This window comes from Stigmatopora argus, chromosome 14, assembly GCF_051989625.1.
Source record: "Stigmatopora argus isolate UIUO_Sarg chromosome 14, RoL_Sarg_1.0, whole genome shotgun sequence".
In the NCBI taxonomy this organism is placed as follows: domain Eukaryota; kingdom Metazoa; phylum Chordata; class Actinopteri; order Syngnathiformes; family Syngnathidae; genus Stigmatopora; species Stigmatopora argus.
The window spans coordinates 4,256,032-4,278,575 of NC_135400.1; the positions used below are offsets into that span (position 1 = coordinate 4,256,032).

Consider the following 22,544-nt stretch of genomic DNA (forward strand, 5'->3'; position numbering starts at 1 on the left):
TTACAGTACAGAAAATGTTAGGTTTGGAAACAAAGGGTTTTCTGTCAGTGGAAGAGTTCCATACTTTTGCTGAACAAATTCGTGATTTTTTTGGGGAGAAAAGATCAGCGGAACATGACCGAGTTAACGTATGTGCGTAACATTTTGATTTACTTTGATTAAATGTTACTTGAACTGTTATTTACTTTGATTGAACATTACTTGAACTCTTATTTACTCTGATTCAGGTGCGGTTAGGGCAGCTTCAGTTTTTACGACGAATCTGATATAACTAAAATGGTCTCGTCCCAAGGTGGTCGTATTAAGCGGCGCCTAGTGTTTTTTTGGTATCGAATAAGTGCTACTTTTACTTGCTGTAATTTGGGTAACATGTCTCATGCAACTTTTGCCTTTTTTTTCTTCAAATCCTTACATTTATTAATTATTAATGGGACATTTAACTTTGCTGAAAGAACTTTAGCCCTCAGCAAATAAATATAATTAGGGAAATATCAAATAGCCGGTACTTGTGGAGTTAAATATGTTTGTAGAGGGGTCAGGCAGGGTGGGTGGTGTGAGACTCGTGAATTTAAATTAACTAATGTCTGTCTGTGGTCTAGAGACAGATTCGAACACATGACCATGTTGTTGCAGCGCTTGATGTTCCTCCCACTGGTCAATCCGTGGAAAAGACAAACCACCCAACATCTGGTTCCTTGCGTCAACGCAGTGCGATTGGCCGGGTTCAAGAGCAGCTCTAGTAAGTAGATTGCTTCACATTTGAGTAACGGGCTTTCAACGCTACCCAGACTAAATTTAGGCTAAAGCCAAGTAGTACAAGTTTTATCAGAAGTCCTGCTCTGTTGCTCTGCAGCCTTCTTGTCATGAGTCACATGTATTGTACTATAATTGGCAGCTCACAGCCAGCCATTAGACTGAATAGTTTTATACTACAACCAAACATTGAAAGTGTTATAAATCTTAAAAATTCCCAATTTCCTAAGAAAAAAGGACTATGTAATAATCATTTTCAATTTTGACAACATCAAATTGTGATCCAGGCTAAGAAATCCAGCATATGCTGGTTTTATGAAGCAGGAAAACAAGAGTGGATGTAGTGAGGCAAGTCATCTACGACACTAATTTAACTCCATGCACCAGTACCAAAAAACAAAACAAAAATCCAGCAATCTTATGCTGGATTTGTTGTTTGGGCAATTAAATACAGGTAATCACTTCAATCCCCACCAATGACAACCAATAAGTTAATTTAAACCAAAAATGAAAGTTGTTACAACTGTAGGCAAATTATTGATGTCCATTTTTTTAAAGTCACAAAGTTAATGCGTTTTCAAGGTGAAAAGTTAATTTCTAGAGCATTTTCTGGTTCAACTGTCACTCTCAATAGCAGTCAATGTATTAATAGTGTGATTCGATTCGATTACTAGATTACATTCGATTCGAACTTTATTTCAACCCGTATTCGGGAAATTCCCTTGGTTGCAGGAGCAAGACAGTAGCAAGCACAGACACAGAAGACATTGTAGACCTAGGTAAAAAAAACTGGAGCCACACACAAGAAGTCCACATGGTGGGGATCTTCTGCAGACAGACTGAGGTTAAATATGCAGAATAATAAATGAATAAGGAATTCCCTTGTATGTTCAGGTCCTTTCGGTGACTTTAGTTCTTTATGTGCAAGTTGTTTACAGTGTAGATATTGCTTTATGGCATTTCATTCACTGGAGTTTCCCATATGACCCTTCAGAGTCCAACAGGTGCATGTTTGTCTTGGAACAGCCTGTGTACATGAACCTTATCGCACCCACTGATTTTAAAAATATTTAGGAGTGTTAATATATTTGGTGCACGACAACAACATCGGAGGTTCAAGCAAGGATATAGTTTGGCTTTACTTTACTTTCAGATGTGAAGGAGCAAACTCTCATTGCTGTCAAGCCGGACGGCGTTCAGCGTCGTCTGGTAGGACAGATCATCCGGCGCTTCGAGCAGAGAGGTTTCCAGCTGGTGGGTCTCAAAATGCTGCGGGTACATAATATTGTATTCTATTGCATGTGTTACGTGGTGCTTTCTTTCTTAATCTACAATGTTTACGTTTTTAAAAAAAATATGTTGACAAGGTGTCAGAGGAGCTTTTGTCTCAACACTACTGTCAACTTACACAGAAGCCCTTCTATCCCAGTCTGGAAGAGTACATGACCTCAGCGCCTGTGGTTGTCATGGTGAGAGACCAGTCACACGCATCCTAAATAGATGTGATTAGGATTGTTTGGTCTTGTTGGGAGTCGGATATTTGACAACTGATCTTCACATTATTTACCGTCTTAAATATTTAATATTCTATATATTTCAGTATTCTCCAATAATCAGACGGTCTGATAATATTCATTCATTCATCTTCTGTTTAATCCTCACAAGGGTCGCAGGGGGTGCTGGAGCCTATCCCAGTCGACTTCTGGCACTAGGCGGGGGTACACCTTAAATTGGTGGCCAGCCAATCACAGGGCACAAAGAGGCAAACAACCATGCACATTCACCCTCATACCTCGGGGCAATTTTTAGTGTCTAATTAGCCTACCATGCATGGTTTTGGAATGGGGGGGGGGACCAGAGATCCAAGCCCAGGGAAAACATGCAAACTCCACACATGAGGACCGACCTGGGATCGAACCCAGGACCTCAGAACTGTGAGGCCAACTCGCAACCACTGAGCTGCATTCTGATAATAGTTAAATGTAATTTAAAGGGCGCTATATCGTGGATTTTTACACATCAATTGAATGATAGAATCTTGTCAAATAGTATTCAAAAATAAACAATCAAGCCAAATATAGATCAATAAATATTAAAATTTTACCCCCAAAATGATTGATGTATCGTTGCCATCAGTTTTCTTAAAAACAATGATGCCGTAAAAGCGAGGGAGTCAACAGAAGCCTCAACAGAAGAGAAGTATATGTAAACGAGTTCTTATTGGCTGCATCATGGAATACAAAATTATATTTGGCCATAAATCCTGAAACCATGTAGAGGTATTGTTTAAACACGGCCCCTTTAATTCAGAAAAGGATACAGCTTGCTGATGGGTTGATCATTTGATTCAGGTGTGTTAGAGGAGGGAGAAATGGAAAAGAGACCGGATAGCAGCTCTCGAGGACCGGAGTTGGCCACCCCTGCACTAACTATTTATGTATTGATTTATTAATAGGCAAGCATGGGTTTTCTTCAGGTACTTCGGTTTCCTCCCACATCCCCAAAACATGCATGGGAGGTTGGATGAACATTGCCTGGTGCCCGTAGTTGCCCCGAAATAGGCTCTAGCACCCCCAACTACCCTTGTGAGGATAGGTTTGGAAAATAAATGAATGATTTACTCATAAAAAGAGATTACATAAAAATACAATGGCAGCAATTGAGTCCCCTATAATGTTCATTCATTCATTACATCAATTACATTTATGGACTCGACTGTATTGTATACTTAAAAGCAGCCTACAGCTGAATTATTCTTAACTAAACTGCATTGTGTGGAAATTGCGTGTGCCAGAATTATTCAATTAGTAGTAATTGAATGTCTTAAAGTTTGACTAATTCACAGCGGCACCCAGAACAAAGAATGATAAGCACAATCACAGTTCTGTGATCAAGGGTCCAATCCTCAGGGAGTTCCGACCTTTCTCTGCAGAGTTTGAATTTTCGCTCTGTGCTTACTTGGGCTTTTTGAGCAAACTCGTTTCATCCCACGACCCAAAAATATTCTTCGTATCCGGCCTGTTGCTTTCCTTTAGGCCTGAACGATATTTTGTTTGTACTGCGACATTAGGCATGTGCAATATACTCACATTGTATTAATTGATTGAGTGCTTTATTTACAGATTTTAACGTGCATATCTGGTTTCTAAACTGAGCACATCAGTTTTTTTGCCAACAGTTACTTCTCATTTGTGTATCTAAGAGCCTCGCCTAACATAAACGAGCTGTGATAGTAGCTCATTAATTGATGCATTGTTCTTGGACACTTCAAACGTGTGCCGCAAATGTATGCTTCAATTCGGCACTCTTTTGTGGCACCGTGCAAATTTGAGTACATGCACCATCAAAATAATGTTGAATTTTACATTGGTCATGCAAACACACAAACTGTAAGAATACAACAATATACATATTGTAGGTCTTTTGAATTGATAATTTCTTTAGTAGCTTGTGTGCTGAAAAAGTGCTCATTCCTCAAATTACATACCGTATTTTCTTGCTTATAAGCTGTATTTGTAACAAAAAAAAATGATGACTGAATCAAGGGTATGGCTTATATGCGCACAAGACTTACAGCCTTGCTATACTCTTTTTCACCAGTAGTTGTTGGCATATTTACATTTACTATTTGTTGGTTATTTTCTGTTTTGCAGTAAGAAAACAACCATTACTGGATGAATTTGTATAAAATTGTTTTTTTTCTGTATGTATCTGTATTTGTTTGATGTACATACATTATTTTTCTGAAAATCCACATATGAATGAATACATTACTTTTTCATGTCCGCCCTCTGATAATGAATTCCTTTTTGAATTCCTCCACATCTCAGAAATACCATGCAATGATTTTTCTAAAGATTTTCCCTTCAAAGTAACACTTTTGTACTCCCTATTAAAACCATGAATATGGAGGTGAAAATTGTGAATCAGGGGGCGGCTTACACGTGAGAAATTTTAAAAATCAACGATTTTAAGGGTGCGGCTGTGCACGCAGGCAGCTTATATGCAAGAAAATAGGGAAACTGATGAGTTTTGCCCGTGGCCCAGAAAAAAAGGTAGATCATGTAAGGTTGCTGGATTGAAAAGTAAATTTTTGGCAAAGAAAGTTTACGCACCTTTGCTCTGAATTGACGGAAGTTATAGATTTGAGCGTTAATGATTGTTCATCTTGTGCCCCGCGATTGGCTGGCAATCAAGTCAGGGTGTCCCATGCCTACTGTCCATAGTTGGCTGCAGCCTGTGAGGATAAGTGGAATAGGAAATTAATGAATGAATAATTCTTAGCTGGGAATAATTTTGGTCATACTTACAGGTGTGGGAAGGGCACAATGTGATCCAGGCATCACGTGCGATGGTGGGACCCACCAATCCTGCAGTGGCCCCGGCAGGCACTGTCAGAGGTGACTTTAGTCTTCATGTTAGCAGGTAATGCATTGAAATCACTGAATGTTCAAACATCTAGAGGCCTAATCATGTTTTATTTTTTAAGAAATGTGGTTCATGCCAGTGATTCACTGGAGGGAGCACAAAGAGAAATTCAACTCTGGTTCCAACCAAAGGAGCTCGTCAAGTGGGACTGCTGGGACCAGACATTAACCAGTGAGGAGTAACAGAGGGCAAGGTGTGATGGTACTTTTTATGCTGCTTGCTTTACATGCTAATTCACCTCAGGAAACTTTGAACAAACAAATATGAGAGAGTTGCGTTGTGGAGCGGCCCGACTAAGAATAGCAAAAATATGAAAACAATTGAAATAAATTTAAAATGCGTTGAATTATCTAGAACACGTATCAAAGTGGCGGCCCGGGGGCCAAATCTGGCCCGCCGCATCATTTTGTGTGGCCCGGGAAAGTAAATCATGAGTGCCGACTTTCTGTTTTAGGATCAAATTAAAATGAAGAGTATAGATGTATATTAAATTTCCTGATTTTCCCCCCTTTTAAATCAATAATTGTAATTTTTTTATCATTTTTTTTCTGTGTTTTTAGTTCAGAAATTATTTTGTAAAATCTAAAAAAATATATATAAAAAAAGCTAAAATAAACGTTTTAGATCTATAAAAAACTGAATATTCAGGAATTTTAATCCAGTTCTTTTAATCCATTTATTAAAAAAATCTAAATATTATATCTAAAATGGTCCGGCCCACTTGAAATCAAGTTGACGTTAAAGCGGCCCGCGAACCAACCCGAGTCTGACACCCTTGATCTAGAAAAAGAACGTGCCTGCAAGTCATTTACTTTGACTTCAATACATTTAATTGATTTTTTTTAAATTATCGTTTCAAAAGTGATTAAAAATAATAATTAAACCCTCACCACAAATGTGGGGTCTACTATGTATCAAAATCATTTTACTCCTAATGTATTTAATATTTCAACTTCTATTTAATAAAATAAAGAAGCTGTGTCTAGAAAGTGAAGGAATTATTCTTCATTTGAATTGAAATTGGTGCAAAAAAATCTTTTTACTGGCTGCAGTTTCACCACAGCAAACTCTTACCAGCTAAAAATAAGTACATTTCTTTTTAAAATGTAACTTGTGAACTACAATTAAAATGTGTTCAACATAAAAAAAATGCAAAAATACTGGTGCTTTAATGATGCCTGTGTTAGAATACCTCAGACCTTGTGTATTTTGATAAATAATGTTCTCTAAAAAAATGACTATGTTTTCAGGTGGACCTGTTGTGAGATGTTACAGAAATAAACATATACCATCTTCAAATATTCACCGATTATATTTGTAGTAAATGACAACAGTATGTTTAATTTGCTGCCTTATGATGCACATGTCATGTGTTTCTACCTTCAAGATCTATCAGTCTATTCTTGTAATACCTTTTATTTATTTTGGGGGGGGGGCTGAAACACTTGGGTCTCTTGTCAATGTGCAATAGAGCTACTTGACACATCCAGATCTCGCCTCTGTACATAGGACACATAATTAATATAATGATTCACATTTTGGTGTTGGCAAAGCGTCTCATTCCATGCCGATCCTCAGCTTTTGCTTCTTCATTGCCATCTCCAATTCGGAGACTTTCCGCATATCCTGAGGCAGAAAGTACAAAAACAGAGAATTATTTAAACTGCTTTCAAAACAGTTATGAACTTTAAAATGGAAAACTGTAAGTGGGTCAGTAACAATTGAGCCAAATGACATGGGTCAAGGTTGGGCAAACAACATGGCTTTGTAAACAGAGTGCAACGCACTATTGCATGCTCACAGTTTACCAGAGGATACTGACACCCACATTATTTTAACATTAAATCATGGAGGTAATGGGAAGAAATGCAGTTTTTTTTTTTACCTGCAGAGGCCTAAAATTTGGAGTGGCAGTCATAATAGCAATTTAATAATGTAGCTCTGATGATAGAATAACTTTAACTCAATGATACCTGAAATTGAATATATTAATTTGTTTTTTGAACCGCTTATTCTCACAAGGGTCATGGAGGGTGCTGGAGCCCATCTCAGCTAACTATGGGCATCAGGTGGGGGACACCCTGAATCAGTGGCCAGCCAATCGCAGGGCACAAAGAGATGAAGAAAGATTCACGCTCTCACTCATACCTAGGGGCAATTTAGACTGTTCAACCAGCCTACCCTGCATGTTTTTGGGATGTGGCAGGAAATCGGAGTACCCAGAGAAAACCCACACAAACCCGGGGAGAACATGCAAATTACACACAGGGAGGTTCCAACCTCGGATCGAACCATATATCTCAGAACTGTGAGGCCTGAGCGCTAACCCTTCATCGACTAAGAGTATCTGTGTAGTCCACGTGTCAAAGTGGCGGCCTGGGGGCCAAATCTGGCCCGCCGCATCATTTTGTGTGGCCCTGGAAAGTAAATCATGAGTGCCAACTCTCTGTTTTACGATCAAATTACAATGAAGAGTATAGATGTATATTAAATTTCCTGATTTTCCCCCTTTTAAATCAATAATTGTAATTTTTTTAATCATTTTTTTCTGTTTTTAGTTCAAAAATCATTTTGTATAATCTAAAAATATATTTAAAAAAGCTAAAATAAACATTGTTTTAGATCTATGATAAACTGAATATTCAGTGCTTTTAATCCAGTTCTTTTAATCCATTTATATAAAAAAACCTAAATATTATATGTAAAATGGTCCGGCCCACGTGAAATCAAGTTGACGTTAGAGTGGCCCGCGAACCAACCCGAGTCTGACACCCTTGGTGTAGTCTATTATTGTCGATTGGCACTGACGGAGTTAAATGTAAATTGAAGAGTGGTTGTTAATGTTTGACAACCTGGAACCTGCATTTGTCTTTTGCCAACAAGTTGCAATTCAATACTTCAATGGCAGCCAAGAACAACACACAGAAGTTCTGCATAATAACAGATGGACCAACCTCAAGAAAGGCCTTCTGCATCATAATTTGACTGTAAACTCTGATGCCTTCCTCCTGTGACACTTCACACAGCTCTCCTTTGGTCAGGGAAAAAAGCTGTGCTCCGGTTAAAACGCCAAGACTCTGGACCGTCCTAATACAGGGTGAAGAAGTAACAATTATATAGTTTTTATTCATTTTCTTACTCAGCTTGTTTGGTTGAATTTAATGACTTTATTGTTGGTGCTAGAGCGCCCTCTAGCCGTTCAGAGTAAAAATAACATGTGAAATTATATAATAACGTGAATAATTGCACACATAAGTCGCACCCCAGCCAAACTATTTAAAAAAAAACAATGAGTTATAATACGGTTGGAACTTACTGCTTATTGAAACCTTTTGCTACAAGCCAGTTCTCCACTTCATTTGGTTGAGAATGATAGTTCAAGGGAAGAGAAGTGTCCACCGAGCGAGACGGCAGGAGAGGAGGACGACTGCCGGAGACTCTTTTCTGTGCCATCCGTTGCAGAAGTTCATCATTCATAATCAGCACTGCGCAAACAAAACAACCATTTGCAACATAATTTGCATGCACATACAAAAGAAACCTTGCCGAACTTCAGTATTGCACATGATCATCAAAAATTTTGGCCAAGAACATCACATGCAGGTTTAACAAAGTTCAACACTGGACTTAGTAAATCGGCTGTTTTAAAACTCGTCGTTAATCATTTCAATTAAGAAAATAAATATAACAGGAGATGTTCAGTGGTTTTCATTTGAATTCACAGTGCTAATTCAAGACAAAATGTAAATTCATCTTCTAAACCACTTTATCGCCAAGTTTACTGGCATGTGCAGTCGATTGGTCGCCGGTCTTTTGGTCGCCGTCTTTTGGTCGCCGGTCTTTTGGTCGCCCGGACCGCGACAACGGGCGACCAAAAGACCGACGACCATAAGACCGGCGACAAAACAAGGTAAAACAACACAGTCTATGCATCAATAAAAGCCAACAATGGCCCTGAGCAGTTTCACTGAGCCGGCGTATGAGTGTATAAGAGTTTGTATGTACATGCATTGTCCCTTTAAGAAGCTACGTCAGTTAGGGTCTCAACAAGTTCTCCAACAAAAAACAATAAAAGTCCGGGAAATTTGGAGCTTTTCTTTAGCCTAATAATTACTAGGGCATTAAGTATGACTAAATAGTTATTCACAGTTTGTATTTAGGGAATTTGAGCAACGATTTAAATGGTAATTATCAATAACCTTCCGGGCGACCAAAAGACCGGCGACCAATCGACCGTGTACCGTTCTGGAGACTATCACAGCTAACAACGCAACTCTGTGTGACCTCTGGTGCGACGAGCATGGAACGTAGAAGTCGGATCCAAATGCAGGGAAGCGGGCAATGGACGAGGAAGGAGTGCTCTGACAAAACTGTAATTACTTAGGGCAGGACTCTTACAAAAATAAGGACATAGAAATCAAATCACAAAACCAAACCTGACAGAAGACATGGGGAAAATGATGAACATGGCATGTAGTAAACAAAGCAGAAGATCCGACAAAGACTAACAAACACGGGGTTTAAATAGACAGACAAAGGCTGAATTTCAATTACATGTTGCTGGTTACGAGAGGAAGGGAAGCCTGGAGGAACACGAGGCAAAAAGCAAACAAACCAAAACCCCAACTAACCCTAACACCCTGTACTGGTTGCCAGCCAATTGCATGGCACAAGGAGACAGACAATCATTCACACTCATCCACGGGACAGGTTTTAGTGTTCAATCAGCCTACCGTGTATGTTTTTAGAATGTGGGAGGAAACCTGAGTACTCACACAGGCACAGGAAGATCATGCAAACCCACATAGGAAAGCCAGAGGGACGAGACCTCAATCTTGTAACAGTCAGCATACTAATCACTCTTCTACTGTGTCACCAAAATGTAAACTGTTGTATATAACGAACAGTATTCAATGGTTTCGGGAACCTCTGGTTACCAACTAATTTTAGGTCAGATCCTTGTTAATTTAAGGGCTTTCTTATAGGGTACTTCCTGTTGATTTTGGGTTACTCCTGGTATATATTGAGGCATTCTTGGGTCAATTCTTATACAGTTGCCGCTTACTTTCTCTTCGTTTTATGGCATTCTCGGGTCACAACCTGTAATTTGGGGACAAAAACTAAGTTGCACTAGACTGTAAGTCGCATTTTTGGAAGAATTTTATTTGATATTTTTTTATTATTATTTTCTACTAGTTTTATGGCATTTTTTGGGTCACTTCCTGTAATTTGGGGAAAAAACATCTAAGTCCCACTTCTGTTAATTTCTGGGTCACTTTCTGATTTTCTTGAGGTATTTCCATGACACTTTTTGGTAATTTCGGTTAATTTCCGGGTGACTTTTTTTAATTTATTTTTTTAACACTTACAACTCAATTTTGATTTTGGTATTGGTCTATGAATTTTGGAACATATTCAGGTCACTTCCTATTAACTTTGCCACCTTTCTGGGTCACTTCTGATTGATTTCCAGTCACTTTCTATTGATTTTTGGTTACTGTTTTGTTAACTTATTGGCATGCTTTGACGATGCCAGACAATCAATTCATTTATTTGAACGATTGAAAGACAGACTTCCCAGTTTAAAGGTAGTTCGATTCCATCGCTGTAAGGATCTGGGATTCATAGGACTGTAGTTTCATACATAACTTTTGTTACATTTATTTATTATACAGAATGGTAACACTGAAATATAATCCCCTAGTCTGTCAGGAAGATGAATGAATGAATGAAAAAAGATTTTCTAAACCTGTGCATCGATAATTGTTGTATGTACAGTGGGGCAAATAAGTATTTAATCAACCACCAATTGTGCAAGTTCTCCTACTTAAAAAGATTAGAGAGGCCTGTAATTGTCAACGTGGGTAAACCTCAACCATGACAGATAGTGGGGCAAATAAGTATTTAGTCAACCACCAATTGTGCAAGTTCTCCTACTTGAAAAGATTAGAGAGCCCTGTAATTATCAACATGGGTAAACCTCAACCATGAGAGACAGAATGTGGAAAAACCAGAAAATCACATTGTTTGAATTTTAAAGAATTTATTTCCAAATATGTATTGTTTGATTTTTAAAGAATTTATTTCCAAATTAGAGTGGTTGCCCAACGACAGCCCCAAAATATTCCTTCTCTAGAGGAATGGGCCAAAATACCTGCATCAGTGTGTGAAAACCTTGTGAAGAGTTACAGACAACGTTTGGCCTCTGTTATTGCCAACAAAGGATACATAAAGTATTAAGATGAACTTTTGGTATTGACCAAATACTTATTTTCCACCATGATTTGGAAATAAATTCTTTAAAATCAAACAATGTGATTTTCTTTTCCCACATTCTGTCTCTCATGGTTGAGGTTTGTTTACTCATGTTGACAATTACAGGCCTCTCTAATCTTTTCAAGTAGGAGAACTTGCAAAATTGGTGGTTGACTAAATACTTATTTGCCCCACCGTATATTGTGAAATAATTGAGTTATCATAAATGTGAGAAGTTGCTACTTCTGGTGTGAATGTGTTACCTCGCTCGCCATTGTCTCCGTTAATCATTCCGGGAGATGAAACCACATTCTGAGGTCGTGTTGTTTGGCTCGTCGCAGTCGTACAACCAGCAACTGGGCTCAGTGGAGCATGCGAATGGAATGTTGTGCATGGGGAAATAGGTGACTTCTAGAAAACACAAAAGGAACAAAGCATGTTGCAAAGCCACTTTGGCATAATTGAAACTAAAAGACACTATTGTGTAATACCAATGGATTTTCGCCGCAGGTGTTATTTCAAGCTGACATCGGCTCCAAGATATTATGTGGAACAAATCCTATCTGATCAAAGCGATTACGACACTTCCACCATCTTTTTGAAGAATCGAGGATCTGAATCAGGTGAAAATGCAGTTTAGAAAACTTTTTGTATTTCAAAAATGCTTTTATTTTTAAAGGTAAGGCCATACATATCAAAAATTCTACCTCCAATGTTTCTCCTTGCAGAACTGAAAGTTCACTGCTGTTTCTTGCAACAAAGTCATAAGTGCAGCAGTATTGTCTTTCCCCTGGTGGTGGAAGTCCAATTCCATCTCTGGAACTATATTTACAGTACCATTAGATAATGTGCTTTTCATTCATCTTCTGATCACATCTTGATAACAAAAGGGAATCTATTCAAAATTATACAGTTAAGATGAGGTTCAGTTAGTTTAATTTCCATGTTTGAGTACCATTGACAGCGCCAAACTCCAATCCATTTTGACTGGGAACGTTTTTTCCCTGGGAGCCTATGAGTTAACATGGACACTATTTTAGTAAATAATCTTGGTCTACTGGAAAGATTTGGTCGCAACCTGTTGGTTCCTTTATAATACAATTACTTAAATGTTAACTCTTCCAGCGGTCATTATTTTTGCCAAGCAAAAAATAACAGGAAGTGACCCGAGAGCAATGTTCCCTCTAATTTTTTGTTTGTCTGGGCAGAAAGACAACCTCCCTGAGCACACTGAGTACCAGTGTGAGCAACATCATCATTGCTCGCTACGGGCACACACCAGTATCACACCTGCCATAAGCAGGTGTATGTCCACACATAAATGATTTAGTAATAATAAACTGTAATGATTATTATATATGAATGGGCGGCCCGGCGGATGAGTGGTTTGCGCGTTGGCCTCACAGCTAAAAAAATAAAAATAAAAAAAATATAAAAAATAAAAATTGGGATTTTATTTTGTGCGCTCCATATGATTTGCTGTGCGCAGAGAAGACGAGAGTAGTGCGCAATTGCGCGCGCACAGCTTAGAGGGAACATTGCCCGAGAGTGCCCCAAAACCATCAAAAATTGCCTCCAATATCACTAAAAAATAACCCGGAATTAACACCAAAACCAACATAAAATGATCCAAAATGGGTGGCCCGGTGATGTTTGAGTACAATTGACATTCATTCAACTCCCATTCAAAATGAGTTTGATGCCTAGTGCTCCCAATGGCAGCCAATCAGTTAACTTCCACAGTATTCTAGTGGAAAATATTGGCGGAAAAAAATATTTTATTAAACACTCCTACTATTGTCCTGACAAGCACTCACACTTTATCGCTCTCTTGAGCGTGACCTCCTACGGCCTGTTTACTCTGAATGTAAACATACACAGCATCTTGTTTATGCTGCGACTCAACGGGATCTTCCAAAGGCAAACCCGACGAGTCAAATGCCAGTGGCTGCCATCCATCCAGAAAGACGGGTGAGTATGGAAGGACAGGCACACCAATTTGAGCGCTGAAAGACCATTAGTTAGCTCCATGTATAATAGCACGTACATAAATGGAGAGCAATGAAGACAATTGCATACCACGAGCAAGTCCAGTTGGGTCCTAAATCTGTCCAAAGTTCCTTTTCATCTTCAGCGAGATACTCTTGGAGTAGTGAAACAGCACCGGTCGTCAGTGCAGGATTGAGAACTGATCCAGCCAATGTTGGCCCTCCTGTAGTTTTCACCATCTGTGATAGAGTCGCTAATCAATATTGTAATACACCATATGAGATAATGACTATTATCCCGAATGTGAACGTGATTCACCAATAAAAGTGGCAAAAAGATGTGATGCAGCAACTCTGGTGCAGTCGGATCGGTTATGGCTGATTTGACACGATCCTGAAGTAATGAAGTTTCAGGTAAGTGACATTTTAAGAGTAACTAAAATATTACAAGTTATTCAAATCATCTTACCAGCAGACTAAAAGAGTACTTGATTTTCTCAAAGATGCCCACAAATTCTTCTTCTGATGGAGGAACTGCTTTGAGGCTTAACAAGTCATCTGCACAATCGCAATGATCAGTTACTTCATACTACCATGTGGTCACATAATACAATTAATAAAATCTATGCTAGTAGTGTGGTAATACAGTACGTATATCAATATGGTGATGTTCCGTGATACTTTGCATCCAAATGGGCGATGGATGTGATCCCACCATGAATGGATAAATGTTATAAAGCTTAGTTAAGCAACAAAATGACCAAAAGTTTCCACGAAAATATTTCGCATGTTAAATTTTTGCCTGCCATTGATGATACGAGATGTCAAATGTATTTAGACTGGCGAGGGGCGAAAGAGAGCCTACGGCAGGAGAATGTTTTTGGAAATTTGGAAGTTTAAATACAGTAATACCTTGAAATACGAGCTTAATGCGATCCGGGACCAAACTCATATGTCAATTTACTCGCATCTCAAAATCAATATTTCCCCTTGAAAATAATTAAATGCAAATTAATCCGTTCCCACCCTCGGAAAAAACAGCAAAAACAGGATATTACAATGGAAAAACATATTTCTATTTGTTGTAATTCACCACCTACTCTCACAAAGTACAAATATCTATCAAAAAGCATAACAAAACCAAGTGACCCTAACAAGATGCTTGCTTTGCTTTCAAGTCCATGTAGATTCCGCTGGGTTTTTCGCAGATTATTGACTCGGTCACGCTATTTCCAGTAAAAAATGCAACCTGTACAGCCCGGTTCTCAAAGATATCTTTACGCAGGGGAGATGCGGCGAGAAAGACAGGGCAATATTATATGCTCATATGCAGCCTTTCGCATATTTGGCGACATCGGGAAAACATCTCGTATGCTCGTATCTCAAATTTGTCTCATATTTCAAGGCAAAAATTTGCTGGGAATTTTCCTCGTATCTCAAATTTCTGATATGTTGGGACACTTGTATGTCAAGGTATTATTGAAGTGAGTATGTATTATAGCCCGTGGTCAGGAAAAAAATACAAATACTATATGTGGGAGTTGTACTTTTCAAAGCAACCCCATGATAAAGTCCCTATCAGAACTACTACAGTGGTACCTCGACCTACGATCAGCTCGTGGTACGCCGAAAATTTCGATCGAATAATTCACCCGCGATACGTTCAAAATTTCGAGATGCGACCAAGCCAGGTGGCCATGACATGAGAGGCTGTTTATTTGTCTTTTTTTTGCCGCATCTCTTTTGTCTTAACAGATATCTACGAGCACCGAACGAATTATTCAGACGAGTTTCGACCAGGAAACGCACAAGGCGCATGCGCGGGCAAAAAGAGGGCTTTCTGGGTAATGAAGTATACTCGTGCACACAACACCGCACAATTTTAGTTATATTAAACACATTTTATTACTATTAAACCACTAGTTATGCGTTACTTTGTTAATAGATGGCGAATTAGAAGAAATAAAACATTTTTTACAATCCAATATCCTGTTTTTGGTGTTTTTTCAGAGGGTTGGAACGAATTAACGCCCTCACCCCTCTTTCTGTCCATCTCTTTCTCTCGTCCCCCTTCGAAATGCGTCTAATTTTACTTCTATTAAACACATTTTATTACTATTAAACCAGTAGTTATGTGTTACTTTGTTAATAGATGGCGAATTATAAGAAATAGAACATTTTTTTCCAATCCAATATCCTGTTTTTGGTGTTTTTCAGAGGGTTGGAACGAATTAATTTGTTTTTAGTTCATTTCAAAGGGAAACGTCCACTTGAGTTACGAAAAGCTCGACATACGATCTCAGTCCCGGAACGGATTAAGATCGTATGTCGAGGTACGACTGTACATTTGTCAATGACAGCTATGGTACCAGCTCACCGCCATCTTGGTTCTGTTTCCAACTCTTCCTGCTTCTTTTCTTCCTCTGATTGACAATACTTTGTGCCTCGGCCGCCTGCTGCAAACGCACCATGAATCGCTCGATGTCATCAAAGCAGTGGTTCAAAATTTCCTGATAAAGAATTGACAACATTGCAGTAAGATTGGCTTGTTATATATACACAGGTTGTCACTCTGATGAATGATTGTAACACTTTCTTGAAGAGAAACATTCATTCATTTTCTGAACCGCTTATCCTCACAAATGTCGCAGGTGGTGCTGGAGCCTATCTAAGTTGAATACGGGCACCATGCGGGGGACATCCTAAATCGGTGCCCAGCTAATCGCAGGGCACAAGGAGACGGACAACCATTCATTCTCACACTACTACCCAGGAGCAATTTAGTGTTCAACCACCCTACTCTGCATGTTTTTGTGATCTGCAAGCAAACCGGAGTACCCAGAGAAAACCCACACAAGCCCTGGGAGAACATGCAAACACCTGGGATCGAACCCACGACTCCAGAACTGTGAGGCCGACCCGCTAACCACTCGGCTGCCGGGCCATTGTGTGTTAAATACATCTTTTTCCATTCGTCTTCCGTACCGCACACCCTCGTAAGTGTTGTCGCAGCCTATCCCAGCGGACTTCGGGCAGAAGGCAGACTACACACTAGACTGGTCGCCAGTCAGCCGTACGACACACATACAAACAGGCAACCACTCACGCTAACAATTAAATTGCCGCCGATGGGAATTGAATCCAGACTGCCCGCACCAAAATCAGGCAGAAGAACCACTGCACAATCAGCTTGAATGATCTCATCTATCATCTCATTTTCTGAACCGCTTTATCCTCAATAGGGTCGCGGGGGGTGCTGGAGCCAATCCCAGCTCTCTCCGGGCCGGAGGCGGGGGACAACATCCTGAATCAGTGGCCAGCCGATCGCAGGGCACAAGGAAAAGGACAACCATGCACACTCACACCCATACCTAGGGGCAATTTAGAGTGTCCAATCAGGCTACCATGCATGTTTTTGGAATGTGGGGGAAAACCGGAGTACCCGGAGGAAACACACGCAGGCAGGGGAGAACATGCAAACTCTACACAGGTGGACCTTACCTGGATTGGAACCCAGGACCCCAGAGCTGTGAGGCCGACGCGCTAACCACCGGGCCACCCGAAATACAATGAAATTATATAAATAAAGCATCTCTATCACTTCTAACAACAAATGTGCAACCTTACACAAAAGATTAAAAAGCGGTAAAACGTACTGACAGAAATTCTGACGTGAAGCACTTACCACTTCTCTTTCTGCATCCCTTTGAGATGGGGGGTTTGACTCCACCTTGGCATCATTCTCTGAGCACATAATAGGATCATTGTGTCACTTCTGCAGCTTGAAAAATGCAAATGCTTATGAATGTTAAGAAATGAGTATGGGATACCTTCATCATATTTTGTGCTTTCACTGAGTTCATCACGAAGAATTTGGTGCTTTGAGACGGGCATGACTCGGACGCCTGAAGGCTTTCGAGGGATCAACGTTGGTGGATGTGCTGACATCTGTTTAGTCAAATCAGTCATGGAAATTGTACGCGTATCTATGTAACGTAAATTCAGCGGCGGTCCGTGAATTTTTTAGCGACGCCTTCAGCTGTCGGAATCAATCCAACCCTCAAAAACTATTTTATGCCTTTAAAACCTCTACTGCAGCTACAGCTTGCGACACATAAAAAAAATCATCAATAACAACCTCATACAATTGAAATATTATTTAGGAATATAGCCATATTTTACTCACCAAAAATCCTTTTTACCTGTACACAATATCCATCCTCCTTTCTTTCCTCCTTTTCTATCGCCATCGAAGCTAATGCTGAAAGTCGAGCCTACCCTGTTGTATTTCTGGCAAACGTTTTTATTCGATTTAGCGCTGAAAATGTTCGTTCCCGGTTGTGACAGGCTTGCTTGCTTTGGAGTTGTCCGACCTTTCTTAATGATGTCCAGCTTTTTTTTCTTGAAAATTCCATCTTGAAAATGGCTTTGATAGTAAATGTGCAAAAAAATCAATTTCTTCGCCTCCTTCAGCCATTGCGGGTTGACAAAACCGCTATTAAATCAACGCAACAATATATTTGCTTGTGCAGCTCGCTCCAGATACAGTTTGATAGCTCTGGCTAGTCCACTCTATCACTAGCCAATCATAGTTGGTGAAAGCGATGACATATCCCTACGACTGCGAGAAGGCAATGATGTATCCCTACACCTGCGAGAAGGCCTTGGTGCCACCAAATCGAATTCTGATTGGTTAAAGCAACAGTCTTATCCACGCTTGTTTAATGCAGAAGAGCCTGCAGAACTGATTGTGAAGGCCTTGAGGCAGATTTCTGACCCTGGCAACCAATAATGGCTGAAATGTGATTGGTTAAATGCTTCAATATGAAAACACACATCTGGAAGCAGTGAAACCAGGGGGAAAAGCAATTGAAGGAAGCTAGAGAATTTGGAATTATTTAATAAGTATTCATGGACAAAATATAATTAACATCAATCTGTGATTCAGATATTTCTTTGGCCAGCAGAGAAGGCCTTGAGGGCCTGACGGCACACCAATGCGTAAATTATAGTGTTGCATCAATACTGACACAGCACTAAAATTACGTCACCACTATCAGAGACGTGTGCTCTTCGAGATCTAATTTCACTGGTCACCCAACCCAAGATGGCTGCTTGATAAGCAGGCCATCGTAAAAAAAAGTTGTGATTTTCGCCCTTCCCAAGACACTGATAGATGGCCAAAGATTGTTTTTGAGACAGATTGTCTGGGACAGAGCAGAAAATAAACAGTTCATCTTTCTTTTAAGAAATAGTAAAAAAAAAAAGAATTCTTTGAATAATTGTATGGTAAATTGATTCCTGACCCAAATGTTAAATCGCCAAATTGTGAGTTAATCGTCATCATGAGCTTTGTATCGTATATCGCCCCTACTTTTCACATCCCCCAAATCACAATCAATGATACATTGAAATGTATTATGACATATTGGTGGGAAACTTGAAGAATTCTGAGAATTAAGCAAACGTGCTTTCAAGACTGAATGCTTGGAAGCGACAGATACACCTTACAAGAAAAACCACCAACACTGACTGCGTGGTATGCGGGTGACACCATGCTCCAGTAAGTTCCGCTGCACGTGAACTTTATTTTCACACTGATATTTTCATGAACTTAACGAAAACCCTTTCTCTTAAAGTCCTACACAGTATCAATTGTCAAATGATTCTTCGAGCATATTTTGAGGATGAGTGACAGCCACACTCTTCGTACTGAGGCACACCCACATGTACAGACATCTTATTTGCAACGAATCAGCATGCGTAAATTATTATTGATGCGTTACTTTACCTTTTGTTGTGGTCTTAGTGTTCAAGTCCAGGCAAAAGAAGACAATCTTTATGCGTTCACTGAGGTGAGTTGTTTACACAAGAATGTCCCACCTACTCGAGAAATGCAGAAACGAGAAAAACGGGTCTGACTTTAATCTGTGCTGCATTCACTATATTCCTCCCACCTGACGACCATATGACCACCCTCCAAAATTCTGGCATACCTTCACAATGTCGACTGATATGTAATACAGAAACTGAAGAAAAAAACAATTAAAACACTCAAACTTGACCAAAATTGACATTTACATTTGAAATGTGTTAATTCTTATTTTCGATTTATTTCCTATTTATCGACATACCTATAATCAGATTTGTGTCATTGTCTTAAACTACATTTTTCTTTTTATATTTTTTGAGCTGCTAAAATTTTCACTAAATCTGTATTTATTGAGCAAAGGTATCAACCTTTATCGAAGTAAGAGCTTCTTCTTGCCTTTTGAGTAATGTGACTACTTCCCATTTTGTGTTGCAAGTGAAAAGTCACCAATTGTCTTTAATTGTATGCAGAGGTGGAAAGTAACAAATTACATTAACTCTTGTCACTGTAACTGTCATTTTTTTGTGTGTAAATTGTAATTTTTGAATATGCTTTTAAATGAGTAATTGTTCTTGTACTTGTTTACATTGTGTAACTTGTAAACTTGTAAAAGTATAAAAAGTCACGTCCGGGCAAGGTAATTTCTAAAATATGGCATGATCTAAGATATTGCACATTGTTATTACACACCCCAAAGTTATTGCACAGAAGGGGTTGTATGTCGTGCTAATGCAAGTTCAGAGTCCTGATGGCTATGGGGAAAAAACTGTCCTTAAGTCTATTTGTCCGTGCTTTGTGAGCCCTGTAGCGTCTGCCAGAGGGCAGCAGCTGGAAGAGGTTGTGACCAGGGTGGTATTGGTCCCTGACAATGTTCCTGGCTCTGCTGAGGTAGCGAGGGCTGGCAATGTCATCCAGTGAGGGCAGAGAGCAGCCGATGATCTTCTGGGCAGTGTTGATCAATATATTCTGTAAGTGTACTGTTTATTCCTTACACCTCCATGGATGGTACTTGTGTGGGTGTGAGTTATCCACACAGGTTCTTGCTATTAAAAATCAACATGAGACCAGTTAGTGTGTTTTGATTCAAAATTTGAATGTCTCATAATAAATAAAACAAGCGAATTGAGCAAAGCCTTGAATACTGAACGCTGACATTTGATCATTACACGGATAGAGAAAATAGAAACTAGTATTTAAAAAGGCGGGAGAGCGGGCTAGCGGGAGAGGGGGCGAGCAGGAGAGAGCGCTAGAGTGCAGGAGAGAACGGGAGAGTGGAAGAGAGCGTGAGAGAGCGGGAGAGAGTGGGAGACAGCGGGATAGTGGGAGAGCGGGAGAGCGGGAGAGCGGGCGAGCGGGCAAGCGGGAGAGTCCGGGAGAGATGGGAGAGAGTGGGAGAGAGTGGGAGAGAGTGGGAGAGATGGGAGAGAGTGGGAGAGAGTGGGAGAGAGTGGGAGAGACCCGGAGAGCGGGAGAGCAGGCGAGAGGGAAAGAGCGGGAGAGAACGGGAGAGCGGGAGAGAGCGAGAGAGAGCGGGAGAGAGCGGGAGAGGGTGCTAGAGTGCGGGAGAGAACGGGAGAAAGCGGGCGAGTGGGAGAATGCGGGCGAGCGGGAGAGAGCGGGAGAGAGCGGGAGAGAGCGGGAGAGAGCGGGAGAGAGCGGGAGAGAGCGGGAGAGAGCGGGAGAGAGCGGGAGAGAGCGGGAGAGAGCGGGAGAGAGCGGGAGAGAGCGGGAGAGAGCGGGAGAGAGCGGGAGAGAGCGGGAGAGCGGGAGAGCGGGAGAGCGGGCGAGCGGGCAAGCGGGAGAGATGGGAGAGAGTGGGAGAGACCGGGAGAGACTGGGAGAGCGAGTGAGCGGGAGAGAGCGGGAGAGTGGGAGAGAGCGGGAGAGCGGGAGAGCGGGAGAGAGTGGGAGAGAGCGGGAGAGAGCGGGAGAGTGGGAGAGAGCGGGAGAGCGGGAGAGAGTGGGAGAGAGCGGGAGAGAGCGGAAGAGCTGGAGATAGTGGGAGAGAGCAGGATAACCTCTTGTTTGAGTCCTATTCTATGATTTTTTTCATAACTTGCTGTGGGTCAATAACAACTGGTCTGAATTTTGGGCACCCTGCATAAGTCCTTATTTAGGACATAAAATGGAATGATAGTTAGTGTTACAATGTTACCAGCCACCTAAAGTATGGTAAAAGTATACTCAACATTTTCTTTGGCAAAGGTTCATGACTGCTTGTCATGATTTAAAATAGCACCATGAGGTTGTTCAGAAGTCACCTTCACACAGGCTACCCAGGTTGTCATAAAATATTTTATAAGTTTAACATTTTACTGGGGCGGCCCGGTGTCTTGAGTGGTTAACCCTGGGTTCAAATCGGCCTCACAGCTCTGCAGTCCTGGATTCTAATCCAGGTCGGTCCATCTGTGTGCAGTTTGCATTTTCTCCCCGGAACTGTGTGGGGTTTCTCCGGGTACTCCGGTTTCCTCGCACATTTTTATTTATTTGTTTGCAGCAATCGGATAAACAAGCCAAGCCCCCCAGTAAAAATTGATTGGACATCCATTGCTACCAATGACAGTCAATGAGTTCAACGCTCCCACATATGATAGAAGTGTTCATTTAAGAATTGTAGCAGTGTTGTGTTTTAGCTCCCCCTTGTGGACTTCTATTAGAGCCAGAGACAATTTGTGTTCCCCAAAACCTTTGTGTTTGTAAAGAAAATGTGTGCTTGTAAAAAAATGTGTATAAATTTGCCCAAAAATGTCACCTCTCTCCACCAGTGTGGAGTTTGCATATTCTCCCCAGGCCTGCGTGGGTTTTCTCAGGGTACTCTGGTTTCCTTCCATATTTCAAAGACATGCATGGTAGGCTGATTGGACAAGCAAAAGTGACTCTAAAGTGCCCCTAGTTATGAGTGTGAGCGTAAATGTCTCCTTATGCGCTGTAATTGGCTGGCCCCCAATTCAGGGTGCCCCCCCTTCTGTCCCGAGGGCAGCTGGGATAGGCTCCAGCACCCCCCGCGACCCTAGTGAGGATAAAGCCGTTCAGAAAATGAGATGAGATGAGACACGAGTTGTGTCTGGCACTACTTTGGTTCCATATGGGTAGGCCACAATTGCGCAACAAGACAATCGCGTGTATTTTTGTGTGGTCTAGCCCCGCCCCTTTTCGTTGGCTGTAGTAAAAGTAACTTCTCGCTTGCTCTTATTTGGCTTGCTCCAGTCCAGACCCGTGAGTGACCGCGTGCTTTTCAAAGTCTTTCA

At 40.7% G+C, this 22,544-nt stretch overlaps 2 protein-coding genes across 4 annotated transcripts; one reads left to right on the forward strand and one right to left on the reverse strand.

The window, feature by feature from the left end:
• The first annotated feature begins 535 nt into the window (after positions 1–535).
• Positions 536–6,482, forward strand: nme4 (NME/NM23 nucleoside diphosphate kinase 4). 3 transcript variants are annotated; one of them, XM_077618950.1, is made up of 6 exons: positions 536–739; positions 1,907–2,028; positions 2,121–2,222; positions 5,066–5,153; positions 5,243–5,374; positions 6,432–6,482. In XM_077618950.1, exons 1-5 carry the CDS (start codon positions 616–618, stop codon positions 5,347–5,349), a joined length of 543 nt encoding a protein of 180 aa, XP_077475076.1. In that variant the 5' UTR covers positions 536–615; the 3' UTR covers positions 5,350–5,374; positions 6,432–6,482. The 3 variants fall into 3 exon arrangements, with proteins under 3 accessions (XP_077475076.1, XP_077475075.1, XP_077475074.1); XM_077618949.1 differs by having other exon boundaries at positions 539–739; positions 1,907–2,007; positions 5,066–5,178; XM_077618948.1 differs by having other exon boundaries at positions 543–739; positions 5,066–5,178.
• A 211-nt stretch (positions 6,483–6,693) lies between these two features.
• eps8l1a (EPS8 signaling adaptor L1a) lies at positions 6,694–19,207 on the reverse strand. The gene is given in 13 exon segments (XM_077619875.1): positions 6,694–6,807; positions 8,136–8,268; positions 8,498–8,666; positions 11,700–11,844; positions 11,928–12,050; positions 12,144–12,252; positions 13,254–13,442; positions 13,516–13,664; positions 13,744–13,818; positions 13,894–13,982; positions 15,802–15,934; positions 17,110–17,168; positions 17,255–19,207. Coding segments are annotated over 13 exon segments (1,581 nt in total). The 5' UTR covers positions 17,394–19,207; the 3' UTR covers positions 6,694–6,738.
• Positions 19,208–22,544: the final 3,337 nt, after the last annotated feature.